Source organism: Onychostoma macrolepis, chromosome 02 (genome assembly GCF_012432095.1).
Source record: "Onychostoma macrolepis isolate SWU-2019 chromosome 02, ASM1243209v1, whole genome shotgun sequence".
Taxonomy (NCBI): Eukaryota; Metazoa; Chordata; class Actinopteri; order Cypriniformes; family Cyprinidae; genus Onychostoma; species Onychostoma macrolepis.
The window spans coordinates 27,660,040-27,681,668 of NC_081156.1; the positions used below are offsets into that span (position 1 = coordinate 27,660,040).

Genomic DNA, 21,629 nt, shown 5'->3' on the forward strand with positions numbered 1-21,629 from the left:
AGCACAACCGCTGTTATTCTGTTTTGAGTGCTGTTTAAGAAACATTCTTCATATGCCCACAAGACTGTTAAGGTGTACTGTAACCTGGAGTGTAAGACATCAGGAAAAGTTGAGCATATAGACATTTACTTCATAAACAGATTTCTTGAAAGTGCCTAGGAATTAAGGTAAGTAACTAAGACTTTTATTTTTTATTATAAACACACATATATATATATATATATATATATATATATATATATATATATATATATATATATATATATATACACACATATACACATATATATATATATATATATATATATATATATATATATACATACACACATAGCTTTTTCTCAATATCTTATTTATCTAAGTTAACGATTAACTGTCTCTATCATTCTTCCATTCATGCCTTTGTTCTTTTACATTTAGATGGATATAAAGGTACTATTAATATCAGCTCTACTAGGATTTGTCTCTCATGTCAGATCAAAAACAGGTAATACAAGTTTTATAGCCAGCAACATGGCTACGTTCTAGTGCCTTTGGGGCATTATTTTAATGTTTAGGTTTATGAGTTTATTGTATGAATAAGTTTATCCCATAGTAATATTGTGGAAGTAAATGAAATTTTGCATAAATGTTCAAAGAAACACAAATACTTAATACTTAAAAGAAAAAAAACTAAAAATAATATAGGCCTATAAATAAACCATATTCTGCATAAGAGAGTTAGTAACTGGGAAATGGTGATTTAGCCTGAAAATCTGAAATCTGACTGAAAGTTGTTGTGTATGTGTTTTGCGTTCAGACAGCAATATATGTATTTCTGCAAATGCCAAAACATGTGGAGAGTGTATTCAGATCGGGCCACAGTGTGCGTGGTGCAAAGATCCTGTAAGTTATTTTGTCTACAAAGTTTGATCGTCTTCTCCTGACTCTGGGAGATGATCTGAGTTTTACTAGAATGTGTCCTTAGCAAGTCTCTGCTTGCATCTTAATAGGGTTTCAAACCTTCACGCTGTGATGACAGAGATTCTCTGGAAAAGGCTGGTTGCACTGCACTCGGCATCGAAAACCCTCGAGGAACGATGACCATCGACAAGAACAAACCCGTCACAAACCGTACAATTGACGGAGGACAGAATCTGAGGCCTGATGAGATCACCCAGATTCAGCCACAGAAACTCACCCTGAACCTCCGATCAGGTACTGTCTGGACCCCAAGTCTGTCAGATAAAGAATTTCAATCCAAAATGTCAATGTAAAGGTTTCATCATGTAGGCCTACTTACCCTCATACTGTTCCAAACCTGTATGCCTGTTTCTTTCATGGACCACAAAAGGTGAATTTATGAATAATATTTGAATTATTTGTATTTTCCAATACAATCAAAGTGAATGAGGACTGAGAGGACGTTTGTGAATTAGAAAATGAACAAAAAAGCACTATAAATAGCCTACTATAAATGTGGTCGAGTCATGTGCAAGTGTGAGTATTCACTCTAAATTTTGATATCCGCTCTCCTTGACAAGCCGCGATGTGTGATTCATTAAACGAATTGTTCTTTTGAGTCGAATCTTTTCAATGTAGTTTACCGAGGCGATCTGGATGACTCGTTCATGAATTCGATTGATTGGATTGAATCGGTTCTCAAGTTCAACTCGCTGATTCAATATTCCGGCCGCGGCGGTAAACAGGTCAAGATGATCGGTGACTAACGAGTCAAATTTCCATTTGTTTGTCAAACAGAGAGTGTGACTTCAGAAGATTTGTAATGTAATGCACAAGTTGATCTTTTATTATAGTTTGTTGTTTTGTTTTGGAGTTTGACAGCACCTTTGGCAGTCCTAATTCACTTTCATCGTGTTGACCAACATAAATAAGGGTAAATGATGACCGAATTTTAATTTCATTGTTGTTGCTGTTTTTACTATTAAGTGAATTATTCTTGTAATTATAAATAAGATCTGGTCACCTATAAAGTAAGTTTAGCACGTTTTATATTTCTGTTTGTCTCTTGTCTTTTCACTCTACAGGTGAATCACAGAAGTTTACTCTCAAGTTCAAGAGGGCAGAGGATTATCCCATCGATCTGTACTTCCTGATGGACCTCAGCGACTCTATGCGAAGTAATCTTGATAATGTCAAGAACCTGGGAACCGAACTTGCCAGGGAGATGCAGCACATCACCGAAGACCTGCGGATAGGTTAGGAGAAGACACACATGCTCACATTCACACCTGCCTACACTCTTAATGCTACTAAATGATCTGCTAACTCTCACTTGAAGGTTTTGGTTCATTCTTGGAGAAACCTTTCATTCCGGTGACGCCAACATATCTGAAGAAACCATGTTTTCCAAACAATTGCACAGCCCCCTTCAGCTACATAAACGTCTTGAACTTGACAGATGACACCGCATTGTTCACCCAAGAAGTCAGCAAGCAGAAAACCTCTGGAAACCTGGACTCTTCAGAGGCAGGATTTCAAGCAATCATGCAAGCTGCTGTCTGCACGGTGAGTCGAGCTGAACATATGGACAAACTATGGGCAAAGTCTCCAATACGTTTGCACATGCATTGTTGTACTTGCCCTGCGAATGGCTGTGCCCACAACTACTTTCTTTTTGTTCCAATAAAATAGTTTTTCTAATGGAAAGTGCTTCAAATGTAGAAATTCAGAAGCTTAATTCAGATTTTCTTATAATGTATACATACTTCATCATTATCTTCATATACTGGTTTTGACTGTCAGCTGAGAGTTCTGATTTCATTTTAACACTAACCGTGTAGTCAACGTGTGATTGAGCCTTTGTAAAATCAGAAACACACTCAGTATCTCATTGAGTCCTAGGGAACAGCATGCAACAAGTTTGGGCAAACTCTGACCATTTGAAGCTGTGTTTTGATTGTATTTCAGGAAGTGATCGGCTGGAGGAATGTTACTCGCCTCCTTGTGTTCTCCACGGATGCTGGATTCCATTTTGCTGGAGATGGAAAACTGGGTGGTATTGTGCAACCAAATGACGGGAAATGCCATCTGGAGAATAATATGTACACCATGAGCAACTACTTTGTAAGTATGTGTTAGATAAATAGATAGATAGATAGATAGATAGATAGACAGACCGACCACTGGAAATGTCAGAGTGTGTCTTTGATTTCAGTTGTTTTTTACAGGACTACCCCACCATCTCTCAGCTGGTAGACACACTGAGTGACAACAACATTCAGACCATCTTTGCTGTGACACAGCAATTCAGAGATCTTTATCAGGTGTGTGCTATATGTGTATTATATCTTCTCCACATTGTAACAACATCATGTTCATCATCTCATAATATAAGCATCAGGTTTAATTCAGATTGTAGTCTGTATTGACTCATAATGCATTTGTGTTAAGGTGACCAGACGTGCCACTTCCCGGGGACATGTTCTGCCCTGGATTTCTAAATTGCCTAAAATAACCAGGTTTTGACTGTTTGTGCTGTGCAGATCAATCTAAGTACCACGAGAGCAATAGAGAGCAGAGCAGACGGCTCCTTATGCTTTCGATTCGCTCTCTTGGTCACCTAGGGCTGGCCATACACTAGAGGATTTTAAGCCCGATTTTAAGGCCGATTTGCAGTAGTTTGCTTTCCTGTAGCTCAAATAGTAGAGCATGGTGCTAGCAACGCCAAGATCATGGGTTCAATTCCCAGGGAAAGCAAGAGCTGATAAAATGTAAAAATTGTAACTTGAATGCAATGTAAGTCGCTTTGGATAAAAGCGTCTGCTAAATGCATAAATGTAAATGTAAATGGGTGTGGCCCGATTCGCGGCTTGTCGCAAGTGATTTTTTTGTCCAAAAATCCTCTATTGTGTGGTGTCATACGATTATTTATCTGCTCCCGATCGAGACGGAGCGTCGCCGAACGCAAATCGTAAATATCAAACATTTTTGATATTTACGAATCCTGATCGGGCTGCCTCTGTCGTGATACCCGTGATAGCCAATGAGAGCGAGCAAACGTCACTCACCAGATGTTGCGTGCTTCTACAGCTGAAACATGCCATGAAAGCAGAGAACATCATCCATATTCTTTTGTATACTTTGTTTTTCACTGTGAAACAGAACGCGTGCCAGGAGAGCCAGCTGACAACGTCAATTGTCCTCTATTTGTTTTTCTTCTCTAGTCACGTTTGATCTTGCGAGTATCCTGAGATCTTGTGTGATTGTGAAATAGTTCCTACAGTCAACCTTATAATAAGGTTAAAAATCGGTTGAACTGTCTTCATGTCTGTGGTCTCCCATGGTTTTAAAATCGGTTAAGATTTGAAAATCGTCTAGTGTGCAGTCAGCTTTAATTTGTGTGTGTGTGTGTATATGTGTGTGCAATAGGAGCTGTCTGCTCTAATCCCTAAATCAGCAGTGGGCACACTGTCTACCAACCCTTCCAGTGTCGTCCAGCTCATCATTGATGCATATAATGTGAGTTTAAGTTATTTATATAATGTCTGTATGTAAATAATGGATGGCATTATGGAGTTCTAGTTCATTTTAGGGCAAGGGTGTCCAAACCTGTTCCTGGAGGGCCACTATCCTGCACAGCTTAGCTGTTTAGCTGTAGAAACTTCCAGGCATGTTGGAGCTGGTTGAAGCTAAACTCTGCAGGATGTTGACCCTCCAGGGGGTTTACAAAATACAGTCAGTCTCCATGCATACGAGTTGTTCACTTGATCCTTTCCCTGCAAACATGCCCCTGCGGGGCCCATACTGGCTTTTTGCGGGCACAGTGGACTAGGCCCAGCCCACACCAAACCTAAACAGGCCCAGTGCAGGCTTGCCCAGGCGAGGCCCACAGCTTTGGGCTCACCGCAGGCTCTCTGTGAGCAGCCCACACTATGGGACTGCACACATGAATCCAATGATGGCCCAGTGTGGCCCAGCCCGTTCAGGCCCAGAGCAACTTTTGTACCTTTGGGCCCATGCAGGTTTGGTGTAGGGCAGCCCTGTAATAAAACTAGGAGAATACTAACATTGACTGGCCATTCTTTAGCCACTCAAATTGAACTGGAATGACTCAAACCAAAAGAGACCTTTCCAAAACCTGTTGTTTCATATAGGCCAGGGATCCTCGAATCTGGCTCACGAGATTCACTTTCCTGCAGACTCAGAGTTTAGTTCTAACCTTAATCAAACACACCTGATCATGCTAATCAGTGTCTTCAGGATCATTAGAAAATCACAGTCGGGTGAGTTTGATCAAGTTGTAGCTAAACTCTGCAGGAAAGTGGGTCTCACGAGTCATATTTGAGGTGTAACAGACAAGAGCCTGTTAACAAGAATTTTGTGGGGAGTTTTCTTCCTTACCACTAGGGGTGCTAGTGTGTTTTAGGTTTCCTTAAAGTAACACGCCACCATTTTTCCATATTCCACTATGTTCTTCCCTCAACTTGGACGCTTATTGCTCAGTCAGATCAACAGTTCTGCGACCAGTAAAATTATAAGTTTTAAGTTCACAGTTCACACCCAAAAATGAAAATTCCATCATCATTTACTCACGCTCATGTCATTCCAAACCTTGTTGCATTTCTTTTTCATCTGTGAAACACAAAAGAAGATATTTTAAAGTATTGAATTTCAAAATATCTCCTTTTGTATTCCACAGAAATTCCACAGGTTTAAAACAACATGAGGGTGAGTGAACGATGACAGAATGTGAGTGAACTATCCCTTTAAAAGTAGCATTTGAAGGACTATTTGCCAAGCACTAATGCACTCTCTGTTTAATTGTGTCCATCAGTCTTTGTCCACAGAGGTCATTCTGGAGAACAGCAAGCTACCCGCTGGTGTGTCCATCTCCTACATCTCCCACTGCAAGAATGGAGTGAGCGAAAAAGGAGAAAATGGGAGAAAGTGCTCCAATATCTCCATCGGCGATGAGGTGAGAATAATATCCTCCAGTTAGACTCTTTTGCAGTTGCATCTATGGCATTTCCATCAAATATTCAGTACTTTCCATTAGATACAAAATTTGCTAAACAGAACTGACCCTTTGTTATCCATGTTAAGTGCTCTAACATCTCCATTGGGGATGAGGTGAGAGAGTGAGCGACTAACTGCTTTGTTTAAATAAAGAAAGTTAAATTTACTGGTGATTGCCTGAAATTTACTGTAAATAAATAATGTGACAATATTTTGAATATTCAAACATATTTTTCAAAATTGAAAGTTCCCCTAACTTAATCTCTGAGTATATTAGCTTAAACAAATACGTAACACAAGTTACGTTACCTCACATTTTTTACATTCTGATGACTTAATACACTAAATTAATGTAATAAACATTAAATAAATAACATAAATTGATTGTAACAAAAAACACCGCAATGTACTCTACTGATAACAAAAATGACAATTTGTAGTTTTTGCTTACAAAAAACATATATTTTTCAGTATTTTATAATAAAGAGCTCCTGTCTTGTAATGTGCACGAGGTCTTAACATTCTAAAGAACATGTCACAGATAAAACCTACACACCCTGCGGGCTATTTCAGTTCCCATAAATGATATGCACCTGTTATTTAAAACAATGTGTTGTCCCTCATAGGTGAAGTTTGATATAGAAATCACGGCTACGGGCTGTCCATCTAAAGGTAAATCAGAAACTATAAAGATCAAGCCGCTGGGCTTTACTGAGGAGGTGGAGATCTTCCTCAGCTTTATCTGCGAATGTGAGTGTCGTAAAGATGGAATCCCAAACAGTCCGGAGTGTAGCGGCGGCCATGGCACTCTGGAGTGTGGAGTATGCAGGTTTGAGAGGCTGTCAATCTCATATGCAAATGCAAATAATATGACAATAATCCCGATTCAACGTTATCTCTTATATCAGGTGTAATGAAGGCCGGTTAGGCAGATTATGTGAGTGCAGCCAAGATGAGTTCCTGACAGATGATCTGGACGCGAACTGCCGCATGGATAACGGGACAGACATCTGCAGCAACAATGGAGAATGTGTCTGTGGAACGTGTGAGTGCAAGAAAAGAGAAAACCCAGAGGAGATATACAGCGGAAAGTTCTGCGAGTGTGATAACTTCAGCTGTGACCGCTCCAACAACAAGCTCTGTGGAGGTACAGCCCATTTTTCACTATAGTATTTTATTTATTTATTTATTTTTTTATGTTGAAATGCATACTCACTTCTCCTCAATTAAAAATATAGAACACTGTTAAAGTCAACAGGAAATTGTACTCGCAAACCTTACAGTTTGCACCTTTTTATTTGTTTTAACAGTTGTATTAAATAGGGGAGAAAGTTTCAAAGGTGGAAATGTTTACTTAAAGGGATAGTTCACCCAAAAATGAAAATTCTGTCATCATTTACTCACCCTCAAGTAGTTCCAAACCTGTACGAATGTCTTTGTTCTGCCGAACACAAAGGAAGATATTCTGAAGAATGTTGGAAACAGAGCAGTTCTGGGGCACCATTGACTTTAATAGTATTTTTTTTCCCCTACTATGGAAGTCAATGGTGCCCCAAAACAGCCTGGAACTTTCTTCAAAATATCTTCCTTTGTGTTCGGCAGAACAAAGACATTCATACAGGTTTGGAACTACTTGAGGGTGAGTAAATGATGACAGAATTTTCATTTTTGGGTGAACTATCCCTTTAAGTTTTTTCTTGGTAAACAGGAACCATTTTGATTTCATTTTGACTTTAATGGACTAAAAAGCTACTACATTTGACTAAACACTGCAAAAAAAAGACAAGCAAGAACAAATATCTGCCAATTGGGTAAGAAAAATCTTGATATCCCTTTGAATTAAGTTGAATTTTCTGAACTCATTGACAGTTTTTCCCCCTTGTTTTAAGCATAAACTAATTTTGATAGATTTTTCAGAAAAACAGGCTTAATATATCTTAAGTCGTTCTGCTTAAATGTATCTGGATTTAAGAATGTTTAAATATTTGTACTGGAAAACAGGACAGAAATACTAAGTAAGAAAATAATTTTTACAGTGCGAGTCTTGTTTTCTGAAAAATGTATCAAAATAAAGTGAGTTTGCTTAAGAAAGAAAAAGAAAAGAAAAAAATCTGTCAGTGGGGTAAGAAAAATGATTGTTTCCCCTTTGAATTAAGTTGTTTTTTCTTACCATATTTTCTTGTTTTAAGCATAATTAAATTTGATAAATTTGTCAGAAAAAAAAAATCATTTTCATTTGCAAGTAAATGTATCTTTATTTAAGAATTAGATATTTGTTTCTGGAAAACAAGAAAAAATATTTTTTGGAAGTGAATTAGGACACTTTTATTACTGAGGCATTCTTTTCCCCACAGGTCATGGTCAATGTGTGTGCAGGACGTGTATCTGTGACGCTAACTATGCAGGCAGCGCGTGTGACTGCCCTCTGGACACCTCCACCTGTCTGGCCAGTAACAAACAGATCTGTAACGGTCGGGGCACCTGTGAGTGCGGCGTGTGTAGATGTACCGACCCAAATTTTTATGGTGCCACCTGTGAAATCTGCCCAACCTGCCCCAGAATTTGACTTTCAATGACTTTCTTTATTTGAATGCAAGTGAGCTATTGGCAGAATTCTTGCAGATGTTGATTGCTGTGCTTGCATGTTATTTTATCCTAAACTTTTAGGATTTTGATCATATATTTGCAAATATTACATTATTGTAAACCTGTGCGTATACTATACAGAACAAACTGTCATATTGTCATTACTAAAACAACATGTTAGAAAACAAATAAATAGTATAATTCTAGGGTTTTAGGTGACATGAGAATTTGTTATTCATACCACAATACTAAATAATTGTGTCTTTGTAGAAATTTTGTAGATGTATTTCCTTAAGAGAAGCAGACAAAATAGTCTTTTAATAGTCTTGCTCCTTGACAAATCTGTTTTCAGCGTTATTGGGATATATAACGGTTAGAACATTTAATGATCTATGAACGATTTCTTTGTAACTAATTATATAAAATTATATTACCAGTGCACCATAATTTTACAAATAAACTGGTTTTGAGCATTCATTTATCTTTCATTTATCATTTTATTTCTCAAGACATTTTATCCTGCAGGTTCCTCTAGTGGACAATATTAGCATTGACTCCATATCCATCACCTTTCAGTTGAAATGGCTGATTGTTTGTGAGCATCGCAAATTAATGAAAGCATGTTAAACTAAGCATGTTTTCACTTCATTCCTTTTTAAAGCCTTCTTTGCTAGCTCATCGGCAGCTTCATTTCCAGAAATCCCTTTATGGTGCCCAACAGATTCCAGCTGCCACTCCTGTCCTTTGAATATGATAAAAGAGCACAAATATTTCATTCATTAAATGTTCTATGGGTGATTTCTGGATAGATAATATTTTTATTACTGATGCTTTAGTCTTATTTCCTGCTCTACCCATGTTAAACCTATTATAATGGCAATTATTCTACTATTATTTGAACTATTATTCAAAATATTTTAACTTTTTTATGTTAATTTTTGTCATGCATTGAGAAATATTTTATATTAAATAATAATTATTATTATTGAAAATATTTTTACATCTGATGGGAGTCAAATCTTTTTCTTATTTTTTCTATTGTGAGTCTGTTCTGGGGGAGGAGCCTCACTCTGACATGTCCCGCCCAAACCTCACAATCCTTCAGTCTGTGTTTCCTGTATGTGTGAGAGGTGTGAGACTGCTGCTGCTGTATCTGAACTACTGAACAAGACCTGCTCTCACCTCACACACTCTCAGTACAACCGCTGTTATTTTGTTTTGTGTGCCTTTTAAGAAACATTCTTTATATGCCTACAGGACTGTTAAGGTGTACTGTAACCTGGAGTGTAACTCAAGACATCAGGAAAAGTTGAGCATATAAACATTTACTTCATAAACACACAATTCTAGGAAGAGCCTTAGGAGCATGTGTTAAGGTGAGTAACTAAGCTTTTTTTCACTTTTCTTTATTTTCACTTATTTTAAACTGGCTAAAAAATTAATAACACTTCACTAGTCATTCTGCAAGTAAACATTGTGTTTGTATATGTATATATATATATATGTGTTAAATCAAAACTGTTCAAGCAAATGTATAATTCAGTGATCAATCATTTATGCTAATACTGCCTTATTCTGAAATTCAGAATATATATATATATATATATATATATATATATATATATATATATAACATGCAGATAGTAAGATAGTGACGGAATAGAAAGAGTCTGTTTCTTGGTGCTGCTGTTTCTTTCTCAATATCTTATTTGTTATCAAAGTCAATGATTAACTGTCTCTTTCATTGTTCTGAGTCAGAGACACTCCTGTGTGCCTGTCTTTTTTTTTTTTAAATAGCAACCTACTTTTTGGTGCAAAGAGTATTATACTTATTATCAAACAAAAAGGGTCAAGATTATTAATGCACATAAAAAAAAAAGTGTTTTGAACTGTCATTCACAGTACAGTTTATGTGAGTATCAGAAAAGGATTTTGTGTATTTGTACATAAGTGATTGCTCTCTCTCTCTCCCTGATGTGTTTGTGTAAATGTTCTTCTGCATTTAGATGGATATGAAAGTGCTATTAATATCAGCTCTACTGGGATTTGTCTCTCATGTCAGATCAAAAACAGGTAATACAAGTCATTTATAGCCAGCAACATGGCTACGTTCTAGTGCCTTAGGGGGCATTCTTTTAATGTTTAGGTTTATGAGTTTATTGTATGAATAAGTGCACTGCTTTGGCATAAATATACAAAGAAATAACTTTATAAAATACCTTCTTAAGTTATTCTGCAAAAGATCTTCTTGTTGGCTTTTTTTTTTTTGCTTTAGTCACTGGGAAATGATGACGATTTGAATCTGACTTCACATTGTACAATGTTAGATCTTGTCTATTAAAGTTGTTGTGTATGTGTTTTGCGTTCAGACAGCAATAAATGTATTTCTGCAAATGCCAAAACATGTGGAGAGTGTATTCAGATCGGGCCACAGTGTGCGTGGTGCAAAGATCCTGTAAGTTATTTTGTCTACAAAGTTTGATCGTCTTCTCCTGACTCTGGGAGATGATCTGAGTTTTACTAGAATGTGTCCTTAGCAAGTCTCTGCTTGCATCTTAATAGGGTTTCAAACCTTCACGCTGTGATGACAGAGATTCTCTGGAAAAGGCTGGTTGCACTGCACTCGGCATCGAAAACCCTCGAGGAACGATGACCATCGACAAGAACAAACCCGTCACAAACCGTACAATTGACGGAGGACAGAATCTGAGGCCTGATGAGATCACCCAGATTCAGCCACAGAAACTCACCTTGAACCTCCGATCAGGTACTGGACCCCATCTGTGAACAACAAAAACATGACTGGATGTGTCTGAATGTGTTGTGAGATGTAATTTCATCATTTACTCACCCATATGTTTTTCCAAACCTGTATGTATTAATTCTTTCATGGACCACAGAAGGTTTTCTGAAGAATATATTTGCCACTCTTTTCAACATAATGAAAGTGAATGAGGACTGAGGATGCTTGTGAAGGGAAAAAAATGAACATAAAAGTAATTATCATAAAATACCATAACTGTTATGTCCTATTCCAAATTTTCTAAATCTATATGTTCGATTTGTAAAAGAATCTGGCTGAAATTTATTTACTGAAAACCTTGACATGACATATTCACAGGAAAATCAACAAGAGTCTGACTAATAAACAAATCTTTTTTTGTTGTTGAATTGACTCGATGCAACAGTGACGGTTAACAGGACAGGAAGATTATCGGTGACTGAACGACTCAAATTTCTGTTCGTCAAACAAAGCTATTGTACGACTAAAGATTTGTAATGTATTGTCGAATAGATGAATTTCGCAATATGTTGCTTTTTTTTTTTTTTTTTTGGAGTTTGACAGCCCCTTCACAGTCCTCATTCACTTTCATTATGTAACCAGGATAGAAAATAAAAAATGTAAAAAAAAATTACCTTTTGTGTTCTGCATAAGCAAGAAAAAGCCATAAAGGTCTGCAATGACATGTGGGTGAGTCAATTATTTACTATTAAGTTGACTATTCCTTTATTAGTATACATAGTAATAGGAGTCTGATCAGCTAAAAAATTAGTTTAGCAAACTGGTCATAGCATTTATAGCATATTTCTGTTTGTTTTTGTCTTTTCACTCTACAGGTGAATCACAGAAGTTTACTCTCAAGTTCAAGAGGGCAGAGGATTATCCCATCGATCTGTACTTCCTGATGGACCTCAGCGACTCTATGCGAAGTAATCTTGAGAATGTCAAGAACCTGGGAACCGAACTTGCCAGGGCGATGCAGCACATCACAAAAGACCTGCGGATAGGTTAGGAGAACACACGTGCTCACATTCACACCTGCTTACACTCTTAATGCTACTAAATGATCTGCTAACTCTTGTCTGCAGGTTTTGGATCGTTCTTGGAGAAACTGGTTATGCCTTTCATTCTGAATACACCGAAGTATCAGAAGAACCCATGTTTTCCAAATGACTGCTCAGCACCCTTCAACTACAAAAACGTCCTGAACTTGACCGACGATGGTGCATTGTTCACCCAAGAGGTCAGCAAGCAGAAAACCTCTGGAAACCTGGACTCTCCCGAGGCAGGATTTGATGCAATCATGCAAGCTGCTGTCTGCACGGTGAGTCGAGCTGAACATTCCATAAATGCCAGAGAACTACGGGCAAAATCTCCAATGCATGTTTACACATGCAGTGTTGTACTTGCCCTGCGAATGGCTGTGCCCACAACTACTTTCTTTTTGTTCCAATAAAATCATTTTTTCTAATGGAAAGTGATCCAAATGTGGAAATTAACTTAACTCAGATTTTCTTATAATGTATACATACTTCATCATTATCTTCATATACTGGTTCTGACTGTCAGCTGAGAGTTCTGATTTCATTTTAACACTAACCGTGTAGTCAACGTGTGATTGAGCCTTTGTAAAATCAGAAACACACTCAGTATCTCATTGAGTCCTAGGGAGCAGCATGCAACAAGTTTGGGCAAACTGACCATTTGAAGCTGTGTTTTGATTGTATTTCAGGAAGTGATCGGCTGGAGGAATGTTACTCGCCTCCTTGTGTTCTCCACGGATGCTGGATTCCATTTTGCTGGAGATGGAAAACTGGGTGGCATTGTGCAACCAAATGACGGGAAATGCCATCTGGAGAATAATATGTACACCATGAGCAACTACTTTGTAAGTATGTGTTAGATAGATAGATAGATAGATAGATAGATAGATAGATAGATAGATAGACAGACCAGACATTCCACTGGAAATGTCAGAGTGTGTCTTTGATTTCAGTTGTTTTTTACAGGACTACCCCACCATCTCTCAGCTGGTAGACACACTGAGTGACAACAACATTCAGACCATCTTTGCTGTGACACAGCAATTCAGAGATCTTTATCAGGTGTGTGCTATATGTGTATTATATCTTCTCCACATTGTAACAACATCATGTTCATCATCTCATAATATAAGCATCAGGTTTATCTCAGATTGTAGTCTGTATTGACTCATAATGCTTATGTGTGTGTGTGTGTGTGTGTGTGTGTGTGTGTGTGTGAGCAATAGGAGCTGTCTGCTCTAATCCCTAAATCAGCAGTGGGGACACTGTCTACCAACTCTTCCAATGTCATCCAGCTCATCATTGATGCATATAATGTGAGTTTAAGTTATTTATATAATGTCTCTGTTAGTAATGGTTGGCTGTGGTCAGCTCTCGTTCCTTTTAGGGTTAAAAGGAAGTGAAGCTAAAACCACTGTTACTCTTTTCTTGCTTGCAAAGGATTCTATTTTACAGCAGTTCCCACGCATAATGGTTGTTTATAATCTTAAAAATGTACTCAGTCATTTGAATGATCAGAAAATGGTAAGAAGCTTATTGCTCAGTCGGATCAACAGTTCTGCGACCGGTAAAGTTAGGAGTTTAAAGGCACCGTGCACCAAAAAATTAAAATTCTGTCATCATTTACTCACCCTCATGTCGTTCCAAACTTTTTTGTGTTTCTTTCTTCTGTGAAGCACAAAAGAAGATATTTTGAAGTATTGAAATTTTTAAATCCCACAGAATTAAAAAAGTCATACAGGTTTAAAATGTTATGAAGGTAAGTAAATGATGACAGAATTTGAATGAACTATCCCTTTAAAAGTAGTATTTGAAGGACTATTTGCCAAGCACTAATGCACTCTCTGTTTAATTGTGTCTATCAGTCTTTGTCCTCAGAGGTCATTCTGGAGAACAGCAAGCTACCTGCTGGTGTGTCCATCTCCTACATCTCCCACTGCAAGAATGGAGTGAGCGAGAAAGGAGAAAATGGGCGAAAGTGCTCCAATATCTCCATTGGGGATGAGGTGAGAGAGTGAACTTCTGAACTTGTCCGTGCATGTAGAGTGACTCCCTTTTGCTAGCTGTGGCTTAAGCTTAGTGCACAAGTTCTCATATGGTAGCAAAATTCCAGCTCATGCCCATTCACCAATGATATTCTACTTTGCATACTTCTACCAGTTCAGACTGTAGCAGCACTGAGCAACACCCAATGAAGTTGCGAAAGAAAAGACTGGGAGAGGAGGGCGAGGTGTTGGAAACAAAACAAAAAATATATATATATATATGTAATTAAAACGAGTTATTTTTATTTTCAGTTCTGTGCAAATCGGCGCAAAGCAACCTCCATGTTGCGCTTCTTCAGTGCAGATAAACTGATGGTGTACATGCAAGTTTTAGATGAAGTACTGCATCCTAAAATAGCACATTGTAGAAAAAAGTTTACATTTATGGTAAAAGCTGGCAGCTGTGATTGCCAGAAATTCTCCATAAAAAATAAGGTGGGAATGTTCAAAAATGATCAGATGGCATATTTGTGTCTGTACGTTTTACAACATAAAATTGTATGAAATCTAACAGAGTTCTGATAAGTCGTTATGGTTTGCAGTGCATGTGACGTCAAAATAATGAAATAGCCTAAATAAGATGAATTGCAACACAAAACAAACTAATGCACATTACTGATAACAAAAGTAACAAGCTAAATTATATAAAATCTAGTCATATGTGTTGATGTACAGTTAGGTTTTACAGTAGTGTTTTAAAGCTTTGTAAAACTCCTAATGTTTTTTACAGTACACGACTCTTTAGTGAATTTCTAAATATGTACAATGAGGGATGGGTACCGAGAACCGGTATTTTTTTGGACCAATATAATGTACAATTAACTTTTGCGCTAATACTGTCAAAACACACAAGCTTTGTATATAGGTGCATCTCAATAAATTAGAATGTTGTGGAAAAGTTCATTTATTTCAGTAATTCAACTCAAATTGTGAAACTCGTGAATTAAATAAATTCAATGCACACAGACTGAAGTAGTTTAAGTCTTTGGTTCTTTTAATTGTGATGATTTAGGCTCACATTTAACAAAAACCCACCAATTCACTATCTCAACAAATTAGAATACTTCATAAGACCAATAAAAAAACATTTTTAGTGAACTGTTGGCCTTCTGGAAAGTATGTTCATTTACTGTATATGTACTCAATACTTGGTAGGAGCTCCTTTTGCTTTAATTACTGCCTCAATTCAGCGTGGCATGGAGGTGATCAGTTTGTGGCACTACTGAGGTGGAAGCTCAGGTTTCTTTGACAGTGGCCTTCAGCTCATCTGCATTTTTTGGTCTCTTGTTTCTCTATGGGGTTCAGGTCTGGTGAGTTTGCTGGCCAGACAAGCACACCAACACCATGGTCATTTAACCAACTTTTGGTGCTTTTGGCAGTGTGCGCAGGTGCCAAATCCTGCTGGAAAATGAAATCAGCATCTTTAAAAAGCTGGTCAGCAGAAGGAAGCATGAAGTGCTCCAAAATTTCTTGGTAAACAGGTGCAGTGACTTTGGTTTTCAAAAAACACAATGGACCAACACCAGCAGATGACATTGCACCCCAAATCATCACAGACTGTGGAAACTTGACACTGGACTTCAAGCAACTTGGTCTATGAGCTTCTCCACCCTTCCTCCAGACTCTAGGACCTTGGTTTCTGAATTAAATACAAAACTTGCTCTCATCTGAAAACAGGACTTTGGACCACTGGGCAACAGTTCAGTTCTTCTTCTCCTTAGCCCAAGTAAGACGCCTCTGACGTTGTCTGTGGTTCAAGAGGACAACTGTAGCCAAATTCCTTGACACGTCTGTGTGTGGTGGCTCTTGATGCCTTGACCCCAGCCTCAGTCCATTCCTTGTGAAGTTCACCCAAATTCTTGAATTGATTTTTCTTGACAATCCTCATAAGGCTGCGGTTCTCTCGGTTGGATGTGCATCTTTTTCTTCCACACTTTTTCCTTCCACTCAACTTTCTGTTAACATGCTTGGATACAGCACTCTGTGAACAGCCAGCTTCTTTGGCAAATGAATGTTTGTGAAGGGTGTCAATGATTGTCTTCTGGACAACTGTCAGATCAGCAGTCTTCCCCATGATTGTGTAGCCTAGTGAACCAAACTGAGAGACCATTTTGAAGGCTCGGGAAACCTTTGCAGGTGTTTTGAGTTGATTAGCTGATTGGCATGTCACCATATTCTAAATTGTTGAGATCGTGAATTGGTGGGTTTTTGTTAAATGTGAGCCAAAATCATCACAATTAAAAGAACCAAAGACTTAAACTACTTCAGTCTGTGTGCATTGAATTTATTTAATACACGAGTTTCACAATTTGAGTTGAATTACTGAAATAAATGGACTTTTCCACGACATTCTAATTTATTGAGATGCACCTGTATAGACTTGGTTGGTTATGTCTAAAATGAAAGTAAACAGCTGAGAGAAAATGGATGTGTGCCTGTATATTAGATGCTTGCAGGTCTTAAAGGGACAGTAAACATTCTGCCGATGGTCATTAAAGGGATAGTTCACCTTAAAATTTCATTTCTGTCATTATTTACTCACTCGCATGTTGTCCCAAACCTGTATTAATTTCTTTCTTGTGCTGAACACAGAAAAATATATTTTAAAGAATGTAACCAAACAGTTGCTGGTCCACATTGAATTTGATACTGTGGAAGCAGCAGCTGTTTGGTTTCCCACATTCTTCAAAATAAACTTTTATGTTCAACAGAAGAAAGAAACGCATTCAGGTTTAAAACAACTTGAGAGTGAGTTCAATGATGACACGATTTTCATTTTTGGGTGAACTATTCATTTAATGTTAATAAAATAAAACACAAAGAGAAAAATAACTCACTACTCTTGACTGAAGAACTTTAATACAGTTGCTATAGTTCAGCAGTATTAAAATAACTTTTCACATCATATCTTTTTGCACCAAATAGTATCGATAAGAGTATCGATAAGCAGTATCAGTATTGATCAAATGTAAACGATACCCATCCTTAGCAATGAGCTTCTTATTTGTAATGTGCACGAGGCCTTAGCATTTACAACAATGTGTTGTGCCTCATAGGTGAAGTTTGATATAGAAATCACGGCTACGGGCTGTCCATCTAAAGGTAAATCAGAGACTATAAGGATCAACCCGCTGGGCTTCAGCGAGAAGGTGGAGATCGTCCTCAACTTTATCTGCGAATGTGAGTGTCGTAAAGATGGAATCCCAAACAGTCCGGAGTGTAGCGGCGGCCATGGCACTCTGGAGTGTGGAGTATGCAGGTTTGAGAGGCTGTCAATCTCATATGCAAATGCAAATAATATGACAATTATCCCGATTCAACGTTATCTCTTATATCAGGTGTAATGAAGGCCGGTTAGGCAGATTATGTGAGTGCAGCCAAGATGAGTTCCTGACAGACGATCTGGACGCGAACTGCCGCATGGATAACGGGACGGACATCTGCAGCAACAATGGAGAATGTGTCTGTGGAACGTGTGAGTGCAAGAAAAGAGAAAACCCAGAGGAGATATACAGCGGAAAGTTCTGCGAGTGTGACAACTTCAGCTGTGACCGCTCCAACAGCACGCTCTGCGGAGGTACAACCCATTGAGAATTTGCACTTTTGTCTTTTGCTGTATTTTATTGTTGTGAATGAATTCTGCCATTTAGATATTTGTTCTGGAAAACAAGACAAAAATACTTGTTACTGAGGCATCCTTTTCCCCACAGGTCATGGTCGATGCGAGTGCAAAAAGTGTATCTGTGATGCTAACTACAAAGGAAGTGCTTGCGAATGCTCTTTGGACACCTCAAACTGTCTGGCCAGTAACAAACAGATCTGTAATAATCAGGGCACCTGTGAGTGCGGTGAGTGTAAATGTAAAGACAAATATGGAGGTCCAACCTGTGAAATCTGCCTAACCTGCTCCGGAATTTGCAATCAACACAAGTGAGTAATTGTCTGAATACTTGCTAATGAGGTTAGATTAACATAGCTAACCCAGTAGGTTGAACTACTGGCTTGTAGTCAGTTTTGTATCTGAATAAACTGCGATCATGAAATAATTTAATCTCAGCTAGCAGTACTAAATACATTCCTCTATGTTTTGCCTCAAAGGGACTGTCTGGAGTGCCGACATTTTGGCATGGGTACCAAGAAACATACATGTCAGGAAGACTGCAGATCCTTCAATATTACACCAGTGAGTACTAAGGAGGAACTTCCTCAGCCAAATGGCCAGACCATCAATATTTGCAAAGAGCGCGACGTTGACGACTGCTGGTTCTTCTTCACCTACACTATCAAGAACGATGACGACATTGACTTCCTTGTGGCTTCAAAAAAGGGTAAAAATTATAGAAAAACTTGCCACGTACCAGTATGACTTTTTTTTTGTTTTGCAAATATTGAATACAAATATGAGTGTCTACATAAGCACTGGACTCTGAAGTTTTAAAGTAAACCTTGTTGATTTTACTATTTAAAGTCATCTGTCACTCACATGAAATTGCAGCAGTTAGCAAAGAAAACGATGCATGGAAAAAACCAAGTCCCACCTTACCATTTTTTCTTGTTCGAGAAGCAGTTTCACTTGGATATACAGGTGCTGGTCATATAATTAGAATATCATCAAAAAGTTGATTTATTTCACTAATTCCATTCAAAAAGTGAAACTTGTATATTATATTCATTCATTACACACAGACTGATATATTTCAAATGTTTATTTCTTTTAATTTTGAAGATTATAACTGACAACTAAGGAAAATCCCAAATTCAGTATCTGAGAAAATTAGAATATTACTTAAGACCAATACAAAGAAAGGATTTTTAGAAATCTTGGCCAACTGAAAAGTATGAACATGAAAAGTATGAGCATGTACAGCACTCAATACTTAGTTGGGGCTCCTTTTGCCTGAATTACTGCCTCAATTCGGCGTGGCATGGAGTCGATCAGTCTGTGGCACTGCTCAGGTGTTATGAGAGCCCAGGTTGCTCTGATAGTGGCCTTCAGCTCATCTGCATTGTTGGGTCTGGTGTCTCTCATCTTCCTCTTGACAATACCCCATAGATTCTCTATGGGGTTCAGGTCAGGTGAGTTTGCTGGCCAATCAAGCACAGTAACACTATGGTCATTGAACCAGCTTTTGGTACCTTTGGAAGTGTGGGCAGGTGCCAAGTCCTGCTGGAAAATGAAATCAGCATCTCCATAAAGCTTGCCAACAGAAGGAAGCATGAAGTGCTCTAAAATTTCCTGGTAGATGGCTGCGTTGACTGTGGACTTCAGAAAACACAGTGGACCAACACCAGCAGATGACATGGCAGCCCAAATCATCACAGACTGTGGAAACTTCACACTGGACTTCAAGCAACATGGATTCTGTGCCTCTCCACTCTTCCTTCAGACTCTGGGACCTTGATTTCCAAATGAAATGTAAAATTTACTTTCATCTGAAAAGAGGACTTTGGACCACTGAGCAACAGTCCAGTTATTTTTCTCCACAGCCCAGTTAAGACGCTTCTGACGTTGTCTCTGGTTCAGAAGTGGCTTGGTAGCCCTTTTCCTGAAGACGTCTGAGCGTGGTGACTCTTGATGCACTGACTCCAGCTTCAGTTCTCTCCTTGTGAAGCTCTCACAAGTGTTTGAATCGGCTTTGCTTGACTGTATTCTCAAGCTTGCGGTCATCCCTGTTGCTTGTGCACCTTTTCCTACCCAAATTCTTCCTTCCAGTCAACTTTGCATTTAATATGCTTTGATACAGCACTCTGTAAACAGCTACACCTTTCAGTAATGACCTTCTGTGACTTACCCTCTTTGTGGAGGGCGTCAATGTTCGTCTTCTGGATCATTGCCAAGTCAGCAGTCTTCCCCATTATTGTGGTTTCAAAGAACAAGAGATACCCAGAATTTATACTGTAGGGATGGTCATTTATTCAAACTCAAATGTAAATATTCTAATATTTTGAGATACTGATTTTTGACTTACATGAGCTGTAAGCTCTAATCATCAAAATTAAAAGAAATAAACATTTGAAATATATCAGTCTGTGTGTAATGAATGAATATAATATACAAGTTTCACTTTTTGAATGGAATTAGTGAAATAAATCAACTTTTTGATGATATTCTAATTATATGACCAGCACCTGTACATCACAATAGTGAAGAAAAGACGATTGCAAATTCTGTTTCATGTCAATTTTCCTAATTCATAGTTATTGATAACTCGTTTACCATAATGCTTTGTGCCTGTGTCCACAGAGTGTCCCTCTGGCCCTGACATCATTCCTATCGTAGCGGGTGTGGTCGCAGGAATCGTTCTGATTGGTTTAGCACTTCTGCTCATCTGGAAGCTGCTCATGATTATTCATGACCGCAGAGAGTTCGCCAAGTTCGAGAAAGAGAAGATGAATGCCAGATGGGACACAGTATGCACCTCTTTATTAGTATTTCTTTTTTAATATTGCAAATAAATACATTTTAAGGGCTGTATGCTACGGAAAAAATATTGGTTTAATAATACCTGCTGTTCTGTTTAGGGTGACAACCCCATCTACAAGAGTGCTGTGACAACTGTGGTTAACCCCAAATATGAGGGAAAGTGATGGATCTTTAGGATGGCTTGCAGCAGTGGTTCTCAACTGGTCTTTGCTTCATCGCCCAGATTTTACTTTGGTGACCTAATACAGTATCATATTTAATGTAATCTGGGACATATTGTGACTTTGAACAAAAACACCTACTCAGATGTCAACAACAATTTTATCCTCCCTTTCAAATTTTAATTAATTATTTATTTGCGATTTTAGTGTTTGCCTTCTGTCTGTTACCCAATAAAATGCATTTTTTGGGTCCCAGCCTAGCAGTTGAGAACTGATTTGTAAGCTAGTTTCCCATTGTTCCCTTAATTATTTTTGTTTGTATTTTGTAATGTTTATATGTAAATATGAAACTCCTTATTTCCTATGAGATTATGGTTTTCCAGAGCACAAGAAGTCACAACAAGGTTCACCAATGATTATTTTTTGAATACGTTCTATAAAACCAATAAAACAGTGTTGGGATTATTAAATCCATTCTTGACAGTCTGGTTGTGTGAGTGACATTTTTTTTCTCCATAGTGGATGTTTGTTGTTGGGGGAGGGGCGTTCTCATTCTAGAGAGCATTTGATTGGACAAAAATCTGTGTAGTGCAAGATGAGTCATCAGTGTTTTGGTTTTCCCAATTCCCA

General features: G+C 38.0%; 2 protein-coding genes across 5 annotated transcripts; both read left to right on the forward strand.

The window, feature by feature from the left end:
- Window positions 1-420: 420 nt before the first annotated feature.
- On the forward strand, window positions 421-9,873 carry itgb1b.2 (integrin, beta 1b.2). 2 transcript variants are annotated; one of them, XM_058794723.1, is made up of 13 exons: window positions 421-487; window positions 800-885; window positions 993-1,197; window positions 2,028-2,198; window positions 2,282-2,508; window positions 2,911-3,066; window positions 3,171-3,266; window positions 4,372-4,461; window positions 5,777-5,917; window positions 6,585-6,787; window positions 6,867-7,105; window positions 8,313-8,554; window positions 9,802-9,873. In XM_058794723.1, the coding sequence occupies exons 1-12, from the start codon at window positions 421-423 to the stop codon at window positions 8,522-8,524; spliced, it is 1,893 nt and encodes a 630-aa protein (XP_058650706.1). In that variant the 3' UTR covers window positions 8,525-8,554; window positions 9,802-9,873. The 2 variants fall into 2 exon arrangements, with proteins under 2 accessions (XP_058650706.1, XP_058650705.1); XM_058794722.1 differs by lacking the exon at window positions 9,802-9,873 and having other exon boundaries at window positions 8,313-9,328.
- On the forward strand, window positions 8,424-21,482 carry LOC131551584 (integrin beta-1-like). 3 transcript variants are annotated; one of them, XM_058794630.1, is made up of 17 exons: window positions 8,424-8,441; window positions 9,802-9,920; window positions 10,551-10,617; window positions 10,914-10,999; window positions 11,107-11,311; window positions 12,163-12,333; window positions 12,415-12,650; window positions 13,059-13,214; window positions 13,336-13,431; window positions 13,596-13,685; window positions 14,235-14,375; window positions 17,471-17,673; window positions 17,753-17,991; window positions 18,125-18,344; window positions 18,513-18,742; window positions 20,659-20,825; window positions 20,937-21,482. In XM_058794630.1, the coding sequence occupies exons 3-17, from the start codon at window positions 10,551-10,553 to the stop codon at window positions 21,000-21,002; spliced, it is 2,373 nt and encodes a 790-aa protein (XP_058650613.1). In that variant the 5' UTR covers window positions 8,424-8,441; window positions 9,802-9,920; the 3' UTR covers window positions 21,003-21,482. The 3 variants fall into 3 exon arrangements, with proteins under 3 accessions (XP_058650613.1, XP_058650603.1, XP_058650619.1); XM_058794620.1 differs by lacking the exon at window positions 8,424-8,441 and having other exon boundaries at window positions 9,693-9,920; XM_058794636.1 differs by lacking the exons at window positions 8,424-8,441; window positions 13,596-13,685 and having other exon boundaries at window positions 9,693-9,920.
- The last annotated feature ends 147 nt before the right edge of the window (window positions 21,483-21,629 follow it).

Bases quoted from the DNA above. Each gene is read 5' to 3' on its own strand.
- LOC131551584 (XM_058794630.1), top strand. From the start codon at position 10,551: ATGGATATGAAAGTGCTATTAATATCAGCTCTACTGGGATTTGTCTCT. The intron at 17,992-18,124 runs GTACAACCCATT...TTTTCCCCACAG, and splicing joins CAACAGCACGCTCTGCGGAG to GTCATGGTCGATGCGAGTGC. The intron at 18,345-18,512 runs GTGAGTAATTGT...TTTGCCTCAAAG, and splicing joins GGAATTTGCAATCAACACAA to GGACTGTCTGGAGTGCCGAC.
- itgb1b.2 (XM_058794723.1), top strand. From the start codon at position 421: ATGGATATAAAGGTACTATTAATATCAGCTCTACTAGGATTTGTCTCT. The intron at 3,267-4,371 runs GTGTGTGCTATA...TGTGTGCAATAG, and splicing joins AATTCAGAGATCTTTATCAG to GAGCTGTCTGCTCTAATCCC. The intron at 7,106-8,312 runs GTACAGCCCATT...TTTTCCCCACAG, and splicing joins CAACAACAAGCTCTGTGGAG to GTCATGGTCAATGTGTGTGC.